The sequence below is a fragment of the Urocampus carinirostris genome, chromosome 17, assembly GCF_059441175.1.
Source record: "Urocampus carinirostris isolate Australia breed hairy pipefish chromosome 17, RoL_Ucar_1.0, whole genome shotgun sequence".
Lineage (NCBI taxonomy): Eukaryota > Metazoa > Chordata > Actinopteri > Syngnathiformes > Syngnathidae > Urocampus > Urocampus carinirostris.
The window spans coordinates 26,379,585-26,396,887 of record NC_142365.1 but is presented as its reverse complement, the minus strand read 5'-3'; the positions used below and the strand labels follow the sequence as shown (position 1 = coordinate 26,396,887).

The 17,303-nt window shown below is 39.0% G+C and overlaps 2 protein-coding genes across 3 annotated transcripts; one reads left to right on the top strand and one right to left on the bottom strand.

Annotated features, from left to right (window-relative positions):
- The first annotated feature begins 1,677 nt into the window (after positions 1–1,677).
- On the top strand, positions 1,678–8,235 carry LOC148349654 (uncharacterized). Of its 2 annotated transcripts, none has more exons than XM_088320928.1 (3): positions 1,678–1,804; positions 3,883–4,257; positions 4,901–8,235. In XM_088320928.1, the coding sequence occupies exons 2-3, from the start codon at positions 4,024–4,026 to the stop codon at positions 6,719–6,721; spliced, it is 2,055 nt and encodes a 684-aa protein (XP_088177054.1). In that variant the 5' UTR covers positions 1,678–1,804; positions 3,883–4,023; the 3' UTR covers positions 6,722–8,235. The 2 variants fall into 2 exon arrangements, with proteins under 2 accessions (XP_088177054.1, XP_088177055.1); XM_088320929.1 differs by having other exon boundaries at positions 1,708–1,804; positions 3,805–4,257.
- vps26c (VPS26 endosomal protein sorting factor C) lies at positions 6,915–15,800 on the bottom strand. Its single transcript, XM_088320930.1, has 8 exons — positions 15,620–15,800; positions 14,659–14,802; positions 11,766–11,915; positions 11,564–11,644; positions 11,386–11,460; positions 11,167–11,317; positions 7,750–7,902; positions 6,915–7,040 (listed from the first exon to the last, which is right to left on the bottom strand). The coding sequence occupies exons 1-8, from the start codon at positions 15,674–15,676 to the stop codon at positions 6,958–6,960; spliced, it is 894 nt and encodes a 297-aa protein (XP_088177056.1). The 5' UTR covers positions 15,677–15,800; the 3' UTR covers positions 6,915–6,957.
- Between the last annotated feature and the right edge of the window lie 1,503 nt (positions 15,801–17,303).

Here is a 17,303-nt window from a genome sequence, read left to right as displayed (position 1 = left end):
GACACAAGTCTGTAACATACCTGTCAAACTCCACGGCTCCATGCCCTTACAAAATGTTGTATTTTCCCTTACAAAATAAAAATAAGCTTACACCATATTTTTTTTTCAAACGTGTTTATTTATGTAGTTTAACATGTTAAATTGTACATGTGTTTCGTTATATTATATATATTGTTAATTAGCATTTTGTTGTGAGATACTGAGTTGCTCAACATGAATGAGGTTAAAATTTTCAAAAATTAAGTAGCTTGGACGTTCACCGAAGAAGGAACAAATACATGCAAATATAATTAAGCAGAATAATACATTTTCTCATTCAAATTATTAATTCATTTTCTGCATTAAATTATTGTTAACCAGCTCAATGGCCTTGGGGGTATGGCGCCTGCCCCGAGACTGGGAGGTTGTGGTTCAAGCCTCGGCCGAGTCGTACCTAAGACTTAAACATTAGTACCTGTTGCCTCCCTGCTTGGTGTTCAGCATTAGGGGTTGGAATTGGGGGGTTTGGTCACCTAATGACTCCCAACACCTCAGTTGGGTTGAGCAAGGGGGCTGGGAATCCCCTCCTGTGAATCAATCCCCCAAAAAGAGCCAGAAATGACTCTAGCCACCTCCCCTTAGGCCCTAAGGGGAGGTGGCTAGAGTCATTTCTGGCTCTTTTTGGGGGATTGATTCAGAGGATATGGCTGCGGTATATATGTATATATATATATATATAAATTATTGTTGGTAATATACTCTTTAAAGGGATAACCACAATCCTCTTTTTTATTTTCTCCTTTTATACTTTCTTTTTTTCTTAACTTTATACAACATAGTAATTCGTAATATAAAGCATCAAACCAAGTGAGCCGTTTGAGAGCCATGTCTCTTTAATGAGTAGAGCTGAAAAAGCCGGTTCTCTAGAAAGAGACGGACTTCTTTTCACTACATAACTACCACATGAAATCCGAGGCCGGCAGACGCATGCGCACAGTAGCATCAAACCGCTCGCTTCGTTTGCAACGAAAAAAAACGATAAAGAGATAGCGGCGAACTCGTTCGACTTGATTGATTTGCCGTTTCGTGATAGTCGGTGTTTACCGGATTGCACCCATAATTGACAAATTTGCGTTTTTCGGATTTTACGGATTTTCTTGTACGTCCTACACATCTTAAAATGCATAATAAACGTACTTTGTACGGCAAAAACGTACAGGTTGACAGGTATGCTGTAATTACCTACCACAATAGAAAAAAACGTCTAGAAGGAAACCGGCTCTTGATTTTTGGGGAGCCGGCCAGAGAGCCTCTTCGTTCGCGAAAGACAATTCACTAGATTTAATAATAGTCTCGAGTCAAGATCTTTGGTTGTTGTTTTAATTTGAAAATGTGGTAGATTCTTTTTAAATTGTTGGTCGTTTTTAAAAGGAAGAAAGCGATAGTCCAGGGCGTAAAAGCGGTCGTGTAAGTGAGTATGAGCTAACAACAAAAAACAGTTTCCATCTTGGCAAACGCTTAAGACTGCGTGAAGTGACGTCATATGTTCACACACCTCCCCCCACCCCAAAAACTGCACACGTTCAGAGTCAGCCTTAAAACTTTGATCAAAAGATGACCTCATCGGCGAGAGTGTGACGTCAGCCTGTGGTTACCCGTAATTTGCCGTGACGTCAAACTGTGAATGTGAGTGCGCCACTTCAGCTCCTCTTGTCATTCAGCTCTGTCAGAGGCACACAAATATCCGATTAATTATATGTCATTCTGTTTGAAAAGTCAAAATCCCGTAAATGCTTTTTTTCTTTATTTTTAACTGACTACACAGGTGAGTTATCTACACTAGAGTCATGAATGTAAAGCTGCAGACGTTTAGTCATTTATTTTCATAGAAAAAATGAGTGATCCAATTTGTAAATAAATAGGTTTCCTCTGAAATGCGCCAATTATAAGAGCAAACAATTTAGAAATATGAATTAAGTTCTGTGGCAGATACCTCAAGATGTCAATTGAATAAGAGTCATGATAGTACATTGTTATGGTAGTATAATGGCAGTATAATATTATAATGGTAGTTTAATATACAGTAATGTCTCAGAAAATGTGTAACTAATGTGATAAAGTCGTGCATTCTTCTGTAATGCAAGTTATTATGTCATACATTGTCGACTTGTTACACATCTACTGAACTATTGCAAGCCTGTTGTTTTAGCTGATTAAGGCTTACATCCAACAAGTAACTTTCTTTATAATATTCTAATAATAGTTTTAGTTGGGATGCATGACATTTCACCATAATCGATTTGATCTCGAAATATTACATTACCTTGATAAATAGATGATTAGAATATTGTGATAAAGTTCTTAATCTTCTCTTATGCAATCAAATAAATCATACATCCTGGATTTATTACAAAAAAACTGAAATATTGCAAGTATTTCATTATTTATCAATATTAATATTGGTGGTTATGGCTTACAAGGGCGTAGTTTAAGCATGAACGGAGGGGACATGTCCCCACGAATATCGAGAAATCATTGTTTTGTACCCACCAATAGTATGTGATCACTTAACATTACAGCTATGTCCCCGCCAATGGCAAGACGAAACCCACTCAACACTTTTTCATTATATTCTAATATTCTGAGATGGGATGTTTGAGTTTTACCATGAGCAATTACAAATTATTAGAACATCATGAAAAACTATACTAGTAAGTTGTAACCCTATAATTCTTTTATATTGCTGATCATGACGAGCCCATTCTAATATTAAAAATTATGGCTTATAATTGTTTCATTTTAAAAATGCTGAATATGGTTTACAGCCTATTTTGATATAGCAGAGTATGCCTAACAGCACTCATGTCAAACATATGGCCATACATACATTTCTGAATTTTAAAAAAAAAGAAGTCGTTTCTGTATAAAGTTGTAATTTTTGAAATAAATCCAAAAGCAAGTACTACCTCTGACTGCTAGAGGGCAGCAAAGGATATACTCTCAAGTTTTAGTGGGCCCAGCTTAATAGTTTGATCTGATATAGTCTAAATGTATTGCCCATTTACAGCGAAAACAGGTATTTTGTATTTATTTTTTATTCATTTCAAATCAGCACGACAATTAAGACAATTATTATATTTTTTTCCACGTTTGTGTAGTATGTTGAGTTGGTGCAGGTATGAAACTGCATTCACTCAACTGTTGAAATCCAGTTAATGCATTCATTGCTAAATATGAAAATACTTTTTTACCCACTGTTGATAAATGTGTGATAAAATGTTTACCAAAAAAAGAATCCCTTGTCATCCATGATTATTAAACGTAGGGTATGCTACTAAAGTAAGCGGAATGATAAAGCAAAATACTGAAAAACTATGTTAATCCAAAAATCTTTTTGACATCCCGGTATTGCAGTACCTCCGGGAACGGTGCATTCGCACTGATCGCTGCTTGGCCCTGTGGGTAGGACCTTGACTCAGCCTCTTGGCTGGGAGCAAGTGTCTCGGCCTCTTGGCTTTGTAGTGTATTATGATTTGACCGATAACGGATAATGGATAAAGAATATAGAACAATAAACCTCTACAAAATCCCCCCTCTATCACTGTTCCAGCCTGCCTGAGACCAGAACGTCTGGATCCGACCCTAGAGCCAAACTGAAATGGATTATGGGGGAAACTCAAAGATTCCATCACAAAATAAGAAAATATTTTAAAAATGTAGTAGACTGTATCCCATAAATAGCAGAATTAAAATAATAAAAGGCTTGCAGTATTTCAGTTTATTTGTAATGAATCTCAAATTATGACTTTTTTTATTCCAATACAGAAAATGGAGAACTTTATAACAAAGTCCTACTTTTCTGAGACGGTCCTGTACGCTGACATTCTGTCCCCCTCTATTTAGTATCTGCGTTGGACTGTCAGTCACATCAAAAGTGGACATTTAAAATCACAATAAAACAGATTTCTGAGTCATCCGTCATCAGGCGTTGTCTCTATCGATGACGCCTGGAAGTTCTTGAAATCATACACAAGCCACCTCAAGATGGAGGCCGAAATTTTCCCCAAGGAAGTTATCTTGGAGCTGGTGAGAACCAGCTTTGAGCAGATCTCCGCTGCCCAGTGGGCTCTGCTGGTAGCCGGTACCCCCGACTCCGAGACCAAGGCAATCATCGCAGATACCGTCAGTGATGTGATCCAGAGAATCTCTTCCGACGTGGTGAGGCATCTGCTGCCGGCCATCACCGACCAGATGCGTGAATACGATCCTCAGTCCCAGGTAAGAATTGGTTAAAAAAGTACTTGCACCGCGTTTTTAGGTGAAATCAGTTCTGGGATTAAACTCCATGAATGAAGTGGAATTGTATTCATTGCACGTGGTTTAGTTAATTTCAAAGAAATAGGAGATGGGAGCCCAAAAATGTAATTTTGGTCTCATCAGAACACAGAGCTGGTTTTGAAATTGTCTTTGTCCAGTAGGCTTGTTCAAAATACATCAGACCCCAACACCAATTGTGTCACCAAGTTGTAAAATGAACTGTCCATCCCTGGTACAGTTAAAAAATGGGGGATGAAAAATTATATTGTCTAAAATAATTTTAACAAATTGTTATCAATTCTTCCCAATATACTTTTTCTTGTTCTGTTGGCAGATTGAAAAAAAACGTAGGGCTCTTTTGTATTTAATTTTGACTGAACGTTTTGCACTGTGCTTTGTAGCTATACAAAATAAAGTAAATAGCAAATAAAAAAAATTTCTACTGTTATTTTTTTACATTTATAATTGGGAATTTTTGCCATTCTATGTAACCCCCTATGCCTGCCGACAGCGACAGGTGTGCCAACACGCAAGAAATTTAAACTTGGGTTGGCTCAATATCTTCAAAATGTCTTATTTAAAAATCTCCCTCCAACTCCTACAGATGTTTCGGGCCATTGACGGCTGCAGCCCTAAACTGAGCGGTTGCATCACAGAGACGTTTGCGGCCGCCCTGGACCTCCCGCCGCAGAAGTACGATGGAGCAGGGGAGCTCACCACGCTGGTGGAATCAGAAGTCAAGAACCGGGTAACGACAGCTTTGTCTGTGGCCCAGAACACGGCAGAGTGGCCCAGTGACCCCACTCTCTTTGTCCGTGGCACAATGTCAAGCGTGGGCAACTTGGCCTCCATCTTCCGGAAAGCCGTAGAGTATCTGCGCCAGGTTTTCGCTCGGGCTCGCACGCCCTGCGTGGTGCTGTGTGGTCGCTCAGGCATGAAAGCTGGGGAAATGACCAACGCAGTGAGCAGCATCCTCCTAAAATGGTCCCGTCCCCTTAAGGCTGGAAAATCAAAAGACAAGATTGATGTGGAGAAATTGAGCGACAGCTCTGACTCTGACCCGGACAACCCAGATATAGGAAGTATCGATTCCGACGTGAGGGTCAGGCGGAGCGCCAAGAAGGCTGCGCGTGACATAACTGAAAGCATTATCCAGGAACCTGTCGGCGGTTCAAAGGCCAGCGTGGAAAGACTGACTCGCTTTAACCTTAACCTGAAACTCATCTCTAACAAGGTCAAGAATTTCTTTAACTCGCAGGAAAAAAACAGTCCAAGCGCCAACATGAATCAGCGCAAGTTCCGTTTTTCCAAGTTTGCCCGCTGTCAGTTTGGTCGCATGTTGGGAGGACTCAAGTGTACATTTAAAAACCAAGAAGGGTGTTTGGTGTGCCTCAAACCAGATCAGCCAAAGACCCAGAGAGGGGACTCCAAAGGCACCTTCAGGTCCAGCACCTTACACGTCAGGCCATCAGAGTATCCCACATTTGAGTTCGAGGCCATTCAAGAAATGGTGGAAAGGTTGTTTGAAGACCTCAGCAGGCTGGAACCGGAGATCCGCGCTGCCAAAATCCAACGCTACATGGATGATAACCTGCGAGGCTTTTCTAAAGACCTTACCTCTCGCCTGTACGAGTATACCATGGCCTGTCAGAACGAAGTATACGAGGTACCCTCTAGTCGCTCCAACACGCCTTTCATGGACTCGGTGCTGTGGGGAAAGCGGGGGAAGAAGAACCTGGAAACTGGGCAAAAGTTCTCGCCCGAGGTCCTGTATGCCATGACAGAGGATGCGGCGTGGAGGTTCCTGCAGCAACTGCTCCTCTGGCTGGAGACTGAGGACCCTGACACCTACGCCGACGAAGTGTCCGGCGCAGTGGGTGAGATCAACCAGCTAGTCGTCACTGCGCTCAACACAGGCGATGAAGATATGGACAAAGACATATCTGACGAAAGCATTTCAAATGAGTTCTCCCGAGACAACAGCCAAAATTTCTCTTCGACGCTTACCCAAAGCCGCACGAGGGCCTCCGACGTGGATCCAATCTCGATGAAAGACTTGGGCGAGGTGTTGGCCTTCACACTGGCCACACAATTGGGCCACAGCCTACCCAAGAAGGCCAAGAAGTCCCTCAAGCCAGACGCATTGATGGTGGTGGTGCGGCAACTGTCGTCCAGAACCATGGAGGAGATCAACCCAGCCCACGCTGGCGACATCGAGACGCTGGCCAACGTGGAGGATGTGATTAAGCCCGTGGTGAAAAACCTCATGGCTGAGTTTGGCACACCCGATAGACTGGTGGAAGCCGTCATGGTGGACAAGACTCATTTTGATGACGTTGTCATGAAGCATCTCTCCGACCAGCTCAGAGTGCACAGAGATGCAAAGCGCCCCGTATATGCGATGTGCTGCTATCCATGTCGTTGACCTATGAGCATCCATCCTTACAGTTGTAAACCAAATGTGCCTCAGCTACATTCAGAACTCGAACAACAATCAGTTTGAAAAGAGTTGCTTGTCCCTAACATGTAAATAGAACATGTTCTAAATGATCTCAACACTTCCTTGCCACCTGAAATGGACAAAATATGTACTTCCTATGATTTTGACAGAGACTGTGAATGTTTGACTGTTTTAATCAACAATACACAATTTCTCACAACTCAAACTCGGCAGAGCTTCAAAGGAAAGTTCTCGGTGATCAGGTGGTCGTCGTGGAGCACGATGACTACGTTGACTTCAAATTCTGAGAAAAGAGAGAGAAGCGTTTAGTGCATGATCATATTGAATCTTACCAGACACACCATTATTCTTTTCCAAATGTACTCAGTGGACTACTTAGCTTACTCTTGAACAATTGTTTCAATATCTGAGCCGATTCTGGAGACCAAAGGTTGTACAAATTGCAGCCCACCAATTACATGTCAAAAATATGTATTCACATTTGTTTTTTATTTTTATTTTACTTTTATTTACAGATGAGGTGAACTTGTCTCATTCATCACGTGGTTATGGCAAACAGAGACAAGTCTAAGCACCAGAAAACTGAACTGTGTTGTAAACTGAGTACAAACGTGAGATAAAGGTGCAGGAGAGAACGATAAAGAAAAAGCCACTGATGTCCAACTTTGAGCCAAGAGGCAAGACCTTCTTTACCCCAATGTTTTTTTAAACTTGTATATCTGTAAATAAGTACTTTTCGATTAAAAGCTTGATACATATGTTCCTGTAAAAACATGTTGATGGGAAAAGAACATCTCAACATGCTGTTAAACAACTGGTAATGTGTGGAAATCCACATTGTGTATGTGCACGAGTGGCCTTTTTAAGTGAAAAATGGAAGTTTGACATATCAAGCCACTAATGGTGCTTCTTAATAATCAGATGCAGCCCCTTGAGTACCAGCATCTGCCCACTAACGCTCAACATGATCAGGTAGTAACATAACTACTAACCAATTTTGAAATTGGTGGTCTCTAGGGTAGGACAGGTGAAGAGCCTGGGGAACACCATGTAGATGGGAATGGGCAGGCCATGGCAAACATCGCCTTCTGCTATCTGTATGTTCTGGATCTCAGTGGCGTCTCGGGCGTAGCCTTCAGCGCAGCCTGTTCAGGATGACGTATATTTCAGGGTTCATACACCTTTTTCATGGCCACATTCAAACACTTTTAAAGAATTTCCAAGTCAATTTCTCACCAGTACCATTGAATGAAGTTATCCGGTGTGAACCGTGTTTTTTGCAGAGCCACAAATAGATTTAGAATTTCCGTATGCAATTTCTAATCTTGCATGTTCATGTACCAAGAAATATTTTTAGATTTTGATCGCAAATATATTTGTGAATCTGAACAATCTGTTTTTAAACACTTTTGAGACAAATCTCTCCCCAAATAAGTGTTGGATAATAATGACGGTAATAAATATAGCTTATATTTTCAGTTGCAGGAAGTTCTTCCCATTACAATTTACCACTAGGAAACACTATCTTCATTTTTTGCATAGAACACAAAAAATGTCAATATTTCATACGTAATCTTTGCACTAATATGCATTTCATAGTGCTCTGTTTAGGTATAGCATGCATATGTCTTCTTGGGCGCGCCCTGAAGGGGGGTGATGACGCTTTATAGGACAATGCCATACAAATTAATGCCAACTGCCGTAAATCACTAAGGAAGAAAAAATGCAATGGCAAAGTAAAGCCAGCAGAGAGCAATGTCTGCCTCATTTTTAAGCAGACTTGTTTAGAAAAAATGCAAAAATTTCAAGCATGTTCAAGAACTTCACCCAAAATTCAAGCACTTTTCAATCCTTGAAAACACAACATTAAAATTTAAGCATTTTAAAGACTTCAAGCACTCATACGAACCTTGATATTTATAAAACAAATGTTTGACTCTAAAAAGTTCAGTTAGAAAAATGATTTGTCTTTGTCGTCAGTGATTACAACATAGTGTACATAGTGTTCACAACAAGATTAGACGTGGCACTCTAGGATAAATATGTTAGATAGATGGAGAACGGCCTTAGTTGTAAGTGCATCAAGACAATAGTGGAACGACCAGCAGCAACTTTGTGCAAAAGTAACAAGATAAATATATGAATTCATTTTTGATACAAAGGCAAGATAATATTTTTCACAGTTTTTTAAGGGCGGTGGCTGCTCTGGGGAACAAGATGTGTCTGGGTCTGTTAGTCCTTGATTAGCGTCTGCCAAACAGTATTTCAGAATAAAATGTTGTTTTGTTGCAAATAAGAATTTTGCTCATTTTCAAATGTTATTTTTCCTATTTCTTCATTGGGTCTCTGATGATGAAGAGTTGCATGGCACAGCAACTCACTCCTTGTACTGTAGGCTTAATGTTCGGTGTCAGGTAAGGAAGAGCGAAGTGGAATGAATGTGAGTCTTCTTGACTAGCTACCTCCTACTCTGGGGATAGAGCGATAGATCAGTAGGTTGGTAGATTTTTCTTATTAACAAATGTTCAAAAGTAGATTTTTGTTACTGAACTATATACATATATATATATATATATATATTATATATATATAAATTCTTATAACACAATTTTAAAGTAATTATGGAGTGTCAATCTCACTGGAAAACAATTAAGTGAGAAAGGCAAAAAATTGTCAAATAAGAATAAAAGCTGTCAACAGAGCAATTTACTGTGAAAGACAAAATTCATGATAGTAACAGGAAAATATTATGTAATTGAAATAAGTTGTTTGTTTTTGTTTATTTTAATGCCTTTTCAGTTTTCGTCATTATGTAAGTTTTTGTGGACTACAAACTCGTCACACTGCCTACAAATGGGGACTGCCGCGGACTTATCTTTTGCCCGTTCTAGTAGGAAAATATCAAAATATGAGAAAAGCAATCCAAGCATATTTTAATTTGATCCCGATTAATTATTAATCCACCGTACTTCTTAAACTATATTCTATTGTACATCATATTGCGCATAGAAATTGTGATTTACTAAGAAATATTAATGAGGAATCATGGTGTGGTATACTACCAGCAGGGCTGCAGAAAGAAAATCCTTACAGAGTCATCAACACAGCCCAGAAAATAATTGGCTGCTTTCCGCCCAGTTTGAAAGACATTGCTGGCTTACAATACTACAGGGTTCCTCTCACCATCGCCTTTTGAATTGCTGCTCTCTGACAGACGCTTCAAATCCCTTAAAACAAGGACCACTAGACTCAGAAACAGTTTCTTCCCTTCACCACCCTAAAGAACTGCACAAGACTGAAAATATATATATATATATATATATATATATATATATATATACATATATATATATATATATCTTGGATATGCATACGATATTTTGACTTTTTTCGGAAATGTATTGCTTTTAAATGTTATTTCAGTGTTTCTTATTGCACCATTGTTCTGAAACACAACCAAGCACTACCCCAGGGGTGTCAATCTCATTTTAGCTTGGTGGCCACATGGCAGAAAAAATATTTTCACTGGTAAATTAATGGCATAAAATGTGTGCCTTAGCTGGAGGGCTGGGGCCCTTAGATATGATTTTAAATTGATTATTAAGGTTTTTTTCCTTCACTAAGATTTAATCTCTTGTAGTGTTTATCAACTGTGCATCTGTTGGAAAACAAAAAAAAACAGGAATTGAAATCATTTCCCCTACAGTTTATTTAACCTGGGGAAACTCATGCAGACTGAAAAGTGACAAAAATAGCACACAAACATGAACTTAAATGATTTAAAGATTTAGAAGTCTTTCTGGTTTTATTTTGTAATGAAAATGTTTACTTGAATATAGGAACTTCACTCTTAGCTTGATTTCAATCATGCAAGGACACCTAGGTGCTTTCTTTGAAAATTTTTGTATTTTTCGTATTGCCTAAAACAGTGTCTCCATGAATTTTATTTAGGTAAAATAACATTGGGGTGTGTTTCCTCAAAGTCCCCTGGTTGTTTAATGGTAGTCATCAAATGCAGCTATAATGGGAGCTTTAGCTAAATCCAATGGACATATTTAAAACTCCAAGTCAATGTTTGGTGCAATGAGGCTATTTTTCTCTTGTGCTTCTCTCAGCAAACTCTTGCGGGAAACAAAAATATATGGCGGGCCATGTTTGGATTGCATAAGTCTTTGATCACATGTTTATCCTGGAGTGCCATGTCTAGCCATAAACAGTGGTCACTACGTTGATATCAATGACAAAAAAAACGATTCTTATACCAATGCATTAGGTACGAATTATTGGGAACACTGAACAACTGAGAGCTTTATATATTTTATGGAAAATATATTGAGTGCCCTTTTATTACATGGAATTGTTTATCAAATGTCCTTTGTTGACCAAAGAAAGATGGAGAGGAGACTCACCGCAGGTCTCCACTCGAACCAGCTGCAGCTCGATACTCTTGATGGGAACGCTGGAGCTCTCCACGATCACCTCTCCGGTCAGCGGACGGCTTACCACACAGGTGGTGTTGTCCAGGTGGCCTCGGATGAGAAACTTTGGCAACAAACTCCGCTAAGAACAAAGATGAGTGAGGTAGACTGTGATGGTAACAGAGCTTAAAATACAGTCATTTGTGCCACCTCTCGAATGTTCTGCAGGGTGTCTGGGGTGATGGTGAAGTTGACCGGGGCGATGCCCACGTTAGCAGTCTGTGGCTAAATAATGAGATATGATGACCAGTTTAAAGTACAAGCAGAATTACCTAAATTCTTATCTCAAGGCAGCAGAGTATTTTGTTGTCTAGTTTGTCGTCCCTACCGGAGAGTGCACGATGAACTCGCAGTTCCTGCTGAGGTCTTTGGCCAGGAGGGAGCGCTTCAAGTCACAGCGGAGAGTGTACTGCATAAAATAAACAATGGTTGTGCTTTGTTATTATTTTGTTAAACGAAAGAACATTAAGTATTAAATATTTTGGAAGACAGATGGAAGTATGGTGCATATTGTTTGGTCATGTGCTCACCTGGATATTGACAAAAACACCATGATAGGTTTCGTACAAAGTTTTATTCCCTTTAGCGTTGAGGGGAAACTCAAAGGGGATCTCCGTCTTGCCTCCTGGGATCTTTCCAGCCTTGGCCACCTCAATACTGTTGCTGATCAACGAAATGGGCTGAAAAGGGGATGTCAAATAATGTCAATGAAAATGTAAATTGACAACAAAACAGATTTGTGATTTCAAAAGAAATGTTCTGAACGGAGCAGCACGATAGGGCAGTGGGTAGCGCATGTGCGGCACAGTTCTGAGGTCATGAGGTCGAACCTTCCTGTGTGTGGTTTGCATGTTCTCCCCGTGTGTGGGTTTCCTCCGGGCACTCCAGTTTCTTCCCACATTCCAAAAACATGCATGTCAAGTTAATTGGCTGGTCCAAATTGTCCCTAGGTGTGAATGAGCAAGTGATTTGTCTGTCTATGTGTGCCCTGCGACTGGCTGGCAACCAGTTCAGGGTGTCCCCTGCCCACTGCCCGAAGATAGCTGGGATGGGCTCCAGCACCCCCGCGACCCCACTGAGGATAAGCAGTGCAGATAATGGATGGATGGATGGATGGATGGATGGATGGATGGATGGATGGATGGATGGATGGAATTTCTGAACGTGCAAGGCTTGGTCTTTTTTTCGTTCTGACAAAGACGCCCTATCTTCAGAGCCCTCACAAAAAACAAAAATGACATGAACACAGCATTTTATCTAAATGTCTAAACTTGCAGAAAATTGGGATGGAAACAATGCTAAACTAGATTGGGTTGTTATTACTTACCCTTTCAAACCAATATAATGTCTTTAACAATACTCCAACAGCAAAGGGAATGGAATGATCAATGCCATTTTAGATCACTCAAAAATGGTCTGGTAAGATGTGCACAAAACCTGCAAAGTATCCCTGCGCATTAAAAAAATATGCACCAATATGGTGTAACCCTAAAGTAATAACTGGAGTACACATTTTACTGGTGTCAGTGGTTCAGAAAATGTATCAGGGCATTGAGTGACTTGTTTGAAGATGGACACACTGTGATACCTGGACCACTTGGACACATCTGCTTTCGAAACACTAAAGGCTGGACTAATGACGTGAGTTCGGACAACTTTGAGACACTGACAGCTCCCAGGTAACCCAGAAATAAATGTTTGGAAAACTCTTGATGATGGACGCTGCTTGTAAAAAATGCTGGGAATATTAAAAGGGTTGAATGTAACTAAACTTTGAAAACTTTTATTTCGAACATAAAAATAAAAACAGGACAAAAACAATGAGTCAACAACAGAATAATGTCACATAACATGTTCGAAAAGGGGTAGTCAGAAGCAGATGCTTATTTTTCCTACCCCTTTATCTTCCCTATTAAATACATTTTATAGATAGCTCCTCTTGTGTCCAATACAACAAAATCTCATGGATATACTTATTACATGGGTCAGATATCCATAATTATAATAGTTACAATAATCACATATTTTATACACTAATCTTCGCAATACCATCCCTCAACGTCATAATGCGCATAATGTCACTGCGGCACCAGTGATACTAACAATAAAAATAAACATAATACTTATAATAACGGTTCTAATATAATAATAGCAACAATAACAACAAGTTAACCATAGTTTGAAATGCAGTATTTCCAATCCCCCTCATATCCCATTTTCTTCATCCCTGTATTTCGCCAGTAATGCTTTTTTGTATTTAAATTTGAACACATGGATAGTTGGACATAACTAATGAAAGATTGCATTACTTTGCTAACTTTTGATCCCACTCTGGATCAATAATGCTTCTTAATTGGTAGTGCGTCGCACCACACTACTAGTTAAAGGACCTAGACGGAATTTGGAACTTTTTTACCCACAGCCGCCATCTCCAGGCTTGTGTCATCATTGCATCCTCTTTCAGCTTATTCATCACACGCGTGTAGGTATGTGGATTTCTTAGATGTGCTTGAATAAACACTTCTTTTTTTAATATTTACTTCTTGGGTTTCGGGCGTTTTGAGTATTTGGTCTGTACTTGAAGAAAGTCTCATCTTACTTTCACCATTTTTATAATAATAATAATAATAATAATTTCCTTGTATTGTCATTCTGTGTAACAATGTACACAGAACGAAATGTCGATTGCACCTGACCCGATGCAGCCGCAGTCTTACACTAATAGAAACAAAAAAAAACGGGGAAAAGCACGCAGTCACTCTCTAGTACGCCTTTCTACCTCCCACCACTCCTACCTAATGTGGTCCGACCCTAACATGATCACAACCTTAGTCAGCTCATTCATGATGCTTGTGCAAGTAGGTGCATTTCTTTGATGCGCTCAAATTAACTCTTCTTTTTTTTTTATCTATTTGGGGGTTTGAACTGCATTTGAAACATACCTTTTCTTACATTTAGCATTTTCCCATTACATTAACAAAAAATGCGGGGGTGAGCATAAAATTACTCTCCAACCCGCTTCACCTCTTCCCCCATTCCTGCTTTCTGATATGTTGCGTGTAATGAACAGCATCGCTAAAGGTAAGATTAAAAAAACAGATGAAGGCAGTACAAAAAAAGGCATAAATGCTATTTGAACTCATATGGACATTGTTAACACATATTTAATATAAACAATATTTAAATTTCAACTTTTTTACGACACCTCAAACAATGCGGCACACAATTAAGTGTATTGCTTTTTATTTTTCCACACATGATGTTGAAGTGTTCTTTTTTTCTTTCTGTTTTGAGTTTGTTTGGGGTGGGAGTTTATTATATTTTTGTATGAAAGGTTGTTAAAAACCAAGCGATAAAATGAAATTCAGGTGGATATGAACTTTGTAGTTGAACCTAAGCCGTCAATAAACCAATCTGTGTTACCTTGACCGAGTTGTAGAAAGCTTCGAAGACACCCACACTCTTGGAACTCAGCTGCAAGTTGACTAAGCCCTCCATACTCAGCAAAATGCCGTGATGCTGCATCGCCTCCTTGCAGACCAGGATGATAATGCCGGCAACAGACTCCTGATTGGTGACAAATAACATTCCTACCTCTGAAGAAAATACCAGATGAATTACGGTCATTCGGTCCTAAAGATAATTACTAAACGGACCAATTCAGCTGAAAAGAAATATCGTTTTCCATCCTCTTGTTGCGAAAGAAGGGGCAGGAAGAAAGATAAATAAACTGTGTGATATGTCGATATAATCGAATAGATTTCTTTTGGCATTATGTTGAATCTGAAATGAAATTAAAATTGCAAATGTTTATATTTATTTTATATTCATCAATATGTTGATTAAATAAATGATTTGTGATTGAAATAATGTGTTTCTAATTAGAGTTTTCCTTTGAACAATGGTGATGCAATTTTTATTTTAATTATCGGTTATTATCTTTCTATTACTTGAATATAATAGTGTGAGGGGTGTCAACTTGACAGTCAAGATAGTTAGAGGGGTGCTACCACGATAATCTTAGGATTTTTCCCATCAACTTTTTTTTTTTTTTTAATTGTGGTGTTTGGTCACAATGTTTTCTTACTTGAGCTTTTGTTACACTTTTTTGGTTGCACTTCACAATACAGATACATTTGTTGGTAAAATAATGCACACTGTCCATTTAATATTTTAAATTGGGGAAGATTTAGTTTCATTTGATGGGCACAATGTAAGCCTGTATATCACAGATTGACAACAATACAGAGAGTGAGACACGGATTTTTTTTCGTTTATGTAAGGATAAATTGTCATAACGAAGTCATAAGATGAGGACAGGGACTCTTCTGTCAAAACAGGGTAGCTGGACTAGTTAGCATCGCTTGACGTTCGACATACTTACACCCTCATGATAAACTTTGTTGGACCTCTTTAGTCGTACGTCCAACGTCACACTCATCTCCGGTAGTTACACGTCAAACTAGTTTTAAAAATACATTATAAACGATTTAGTCATTAAATTGTACGATTTAAAGCACTTTTAAGTAATTTCCGGGACATAACCGGAAATTGACTCATTTCTCCTCTACGATTTTTCCGGTACAAGTTTCAAAACAAAAGCTTATCGCCCATATTAAATCCATCCCTTCACACTTACACACCTGTCAAGCTCCACGGCCCCATGCCCTTACAAAATGTCGTATTTTCCCTTACAAAATACAAAATAATCTCAAACCATATTTTTTTTCCAAAAGTGTTTATTTATGTAGTTTAACATGTTGTATTGTACATGTGTTTGGTTGTATCATATATATTGTTAATTAACATTTTGTTGTGTATCACTGAGTTGCTCGACATGAATGAGGTTTATTATAAAAAACGTTCAAAAATTAAGTAGCTTGGACGTTCACTGTAAAAGGAAAAATACATGCAAATATAATTAAGTAAAATAATGCATTAAATTACAATATAAATCCGTTTTCTGCATTAAATTATTGTTGGTAATATACTGATTAAAGGGATAACCACAAACCTGTCTTTTTTCATTTTCTCCTTTTATACTTCCTTTTTTTCTGAACTTCTTTACACAACATAATTCGTAATATAATGCATCAAAGCAAGTGAGCCGTTTGAGAGCCGGCTCTCTTTCATGAGTTGAGCCGAAAAAGCCAGTTCTCTAAAAAGAGACGGACTTCCTTTCACTACACAACTACCACATGAAATCCGATGTTTTTTAAGACTACATGTATTTCAAATTTACTCAATCAACCCCGCCTGTTGTTTTCAGATCAGAATGACTTACGGCGTTTTAATTCAGGTTCGGCCATTGCGACTCGATGATTGTATCCAAAGAAAATTCAAAACTCGGTCGTAGTGTAGGCTTACTGCTCTGCTTTCGCTTTGTTCGCTTTGTTCACATGTCATCAGAATGATGCATGATGGGAAATCCCCAGGCGGCAGACGCATGCGCACAGTAGAATCAAACCGCTAGCTTCGTTTGCAACGAAAAAAAAAACGATACCGAGATAGAGGATACCGCGGCGAACTCGTTTGACTTGATTTGCCGTTTCATGAAAGTTATTCGGAGGTAAAGGGGGCGGATCCTTTTTATCATTTACAGGCTCGCATAGGCTAAAGGGGCAAAACAAAGCCTGCAATTGGCCGAAAAAGATGAATGTGAATCACACGTTGGGTTGCACTACGGCATAGAGAAAACATTTTTTACTATTCTGTATTTGTAAATATTTTACTCTCCTGGATTTACTACACTCACGTTTGTAAGAAGACCATGGTTACGTATCATTATTGAACGTGATGGCTGCAAGAGAACTTAGGTGAGCTATGCGGCTTTATATTTTCCCGGTATCTTGTTTTAGAACGAGCTTGATGTTTCTGTGATGAGTCTATTTTTAAACAAACTTCAATTCAAAGTGTTTATTGTCATATGCACAGTAAAGAACCCCGTTTCCCTGCACAATAAAATTCTTACTTTGCTGTCCACACAGTTGCCAGCAAAAAATAAAATGGAAACTAAGAAATGTTTGGCATTTCTTGAATCCCAAGACTTTAACCTTCCGAATGATATT

What these genes read in the sequence shown, in the direction of transcription:
- LOC148349654 (XM_088320928.1), top strand. Translation starts at nt 4,024, where the DNA reads ATGGAGGCCGAAATTTTCCCCAAGGAAGTTATCTTGGAGCTGGTGAGA. An exon ending in AATACGATCCTCAGTCCCAG is followed by an intron (nt 4,258 to 4,900) that starts GTAAGAATTGGT and finishes CAACTCCTACAG; the next exon opens with ATGTTTCGGGCCATTGACGG.
- vps26c (XM_088320930.1), bottom strand. Translation starts at nt 15,676, where the DNA reads ATGAGTGTGACGTTGGACGTACGACTAAAGAGGTCCAACAAAGTTTAT. An exon ending in AGTTCATCGTGCACTCTCCG is followed by an intron (nt 11,461 to 11,563) that starts GTAGGGACGACA and finishes CTCATTATTTAG; the next exon opens with CCACAGACTGCTAACGTGGG. An exon ending in CCCTGCAGAACATTCGAGAG is followed by an intron (nt 11,318 to 11,385) that starts GTGGCACAAATG and finishes CTTTGTTCTTAG; the next exon opens with CGGAGTTTGTTGCCAAAGTT.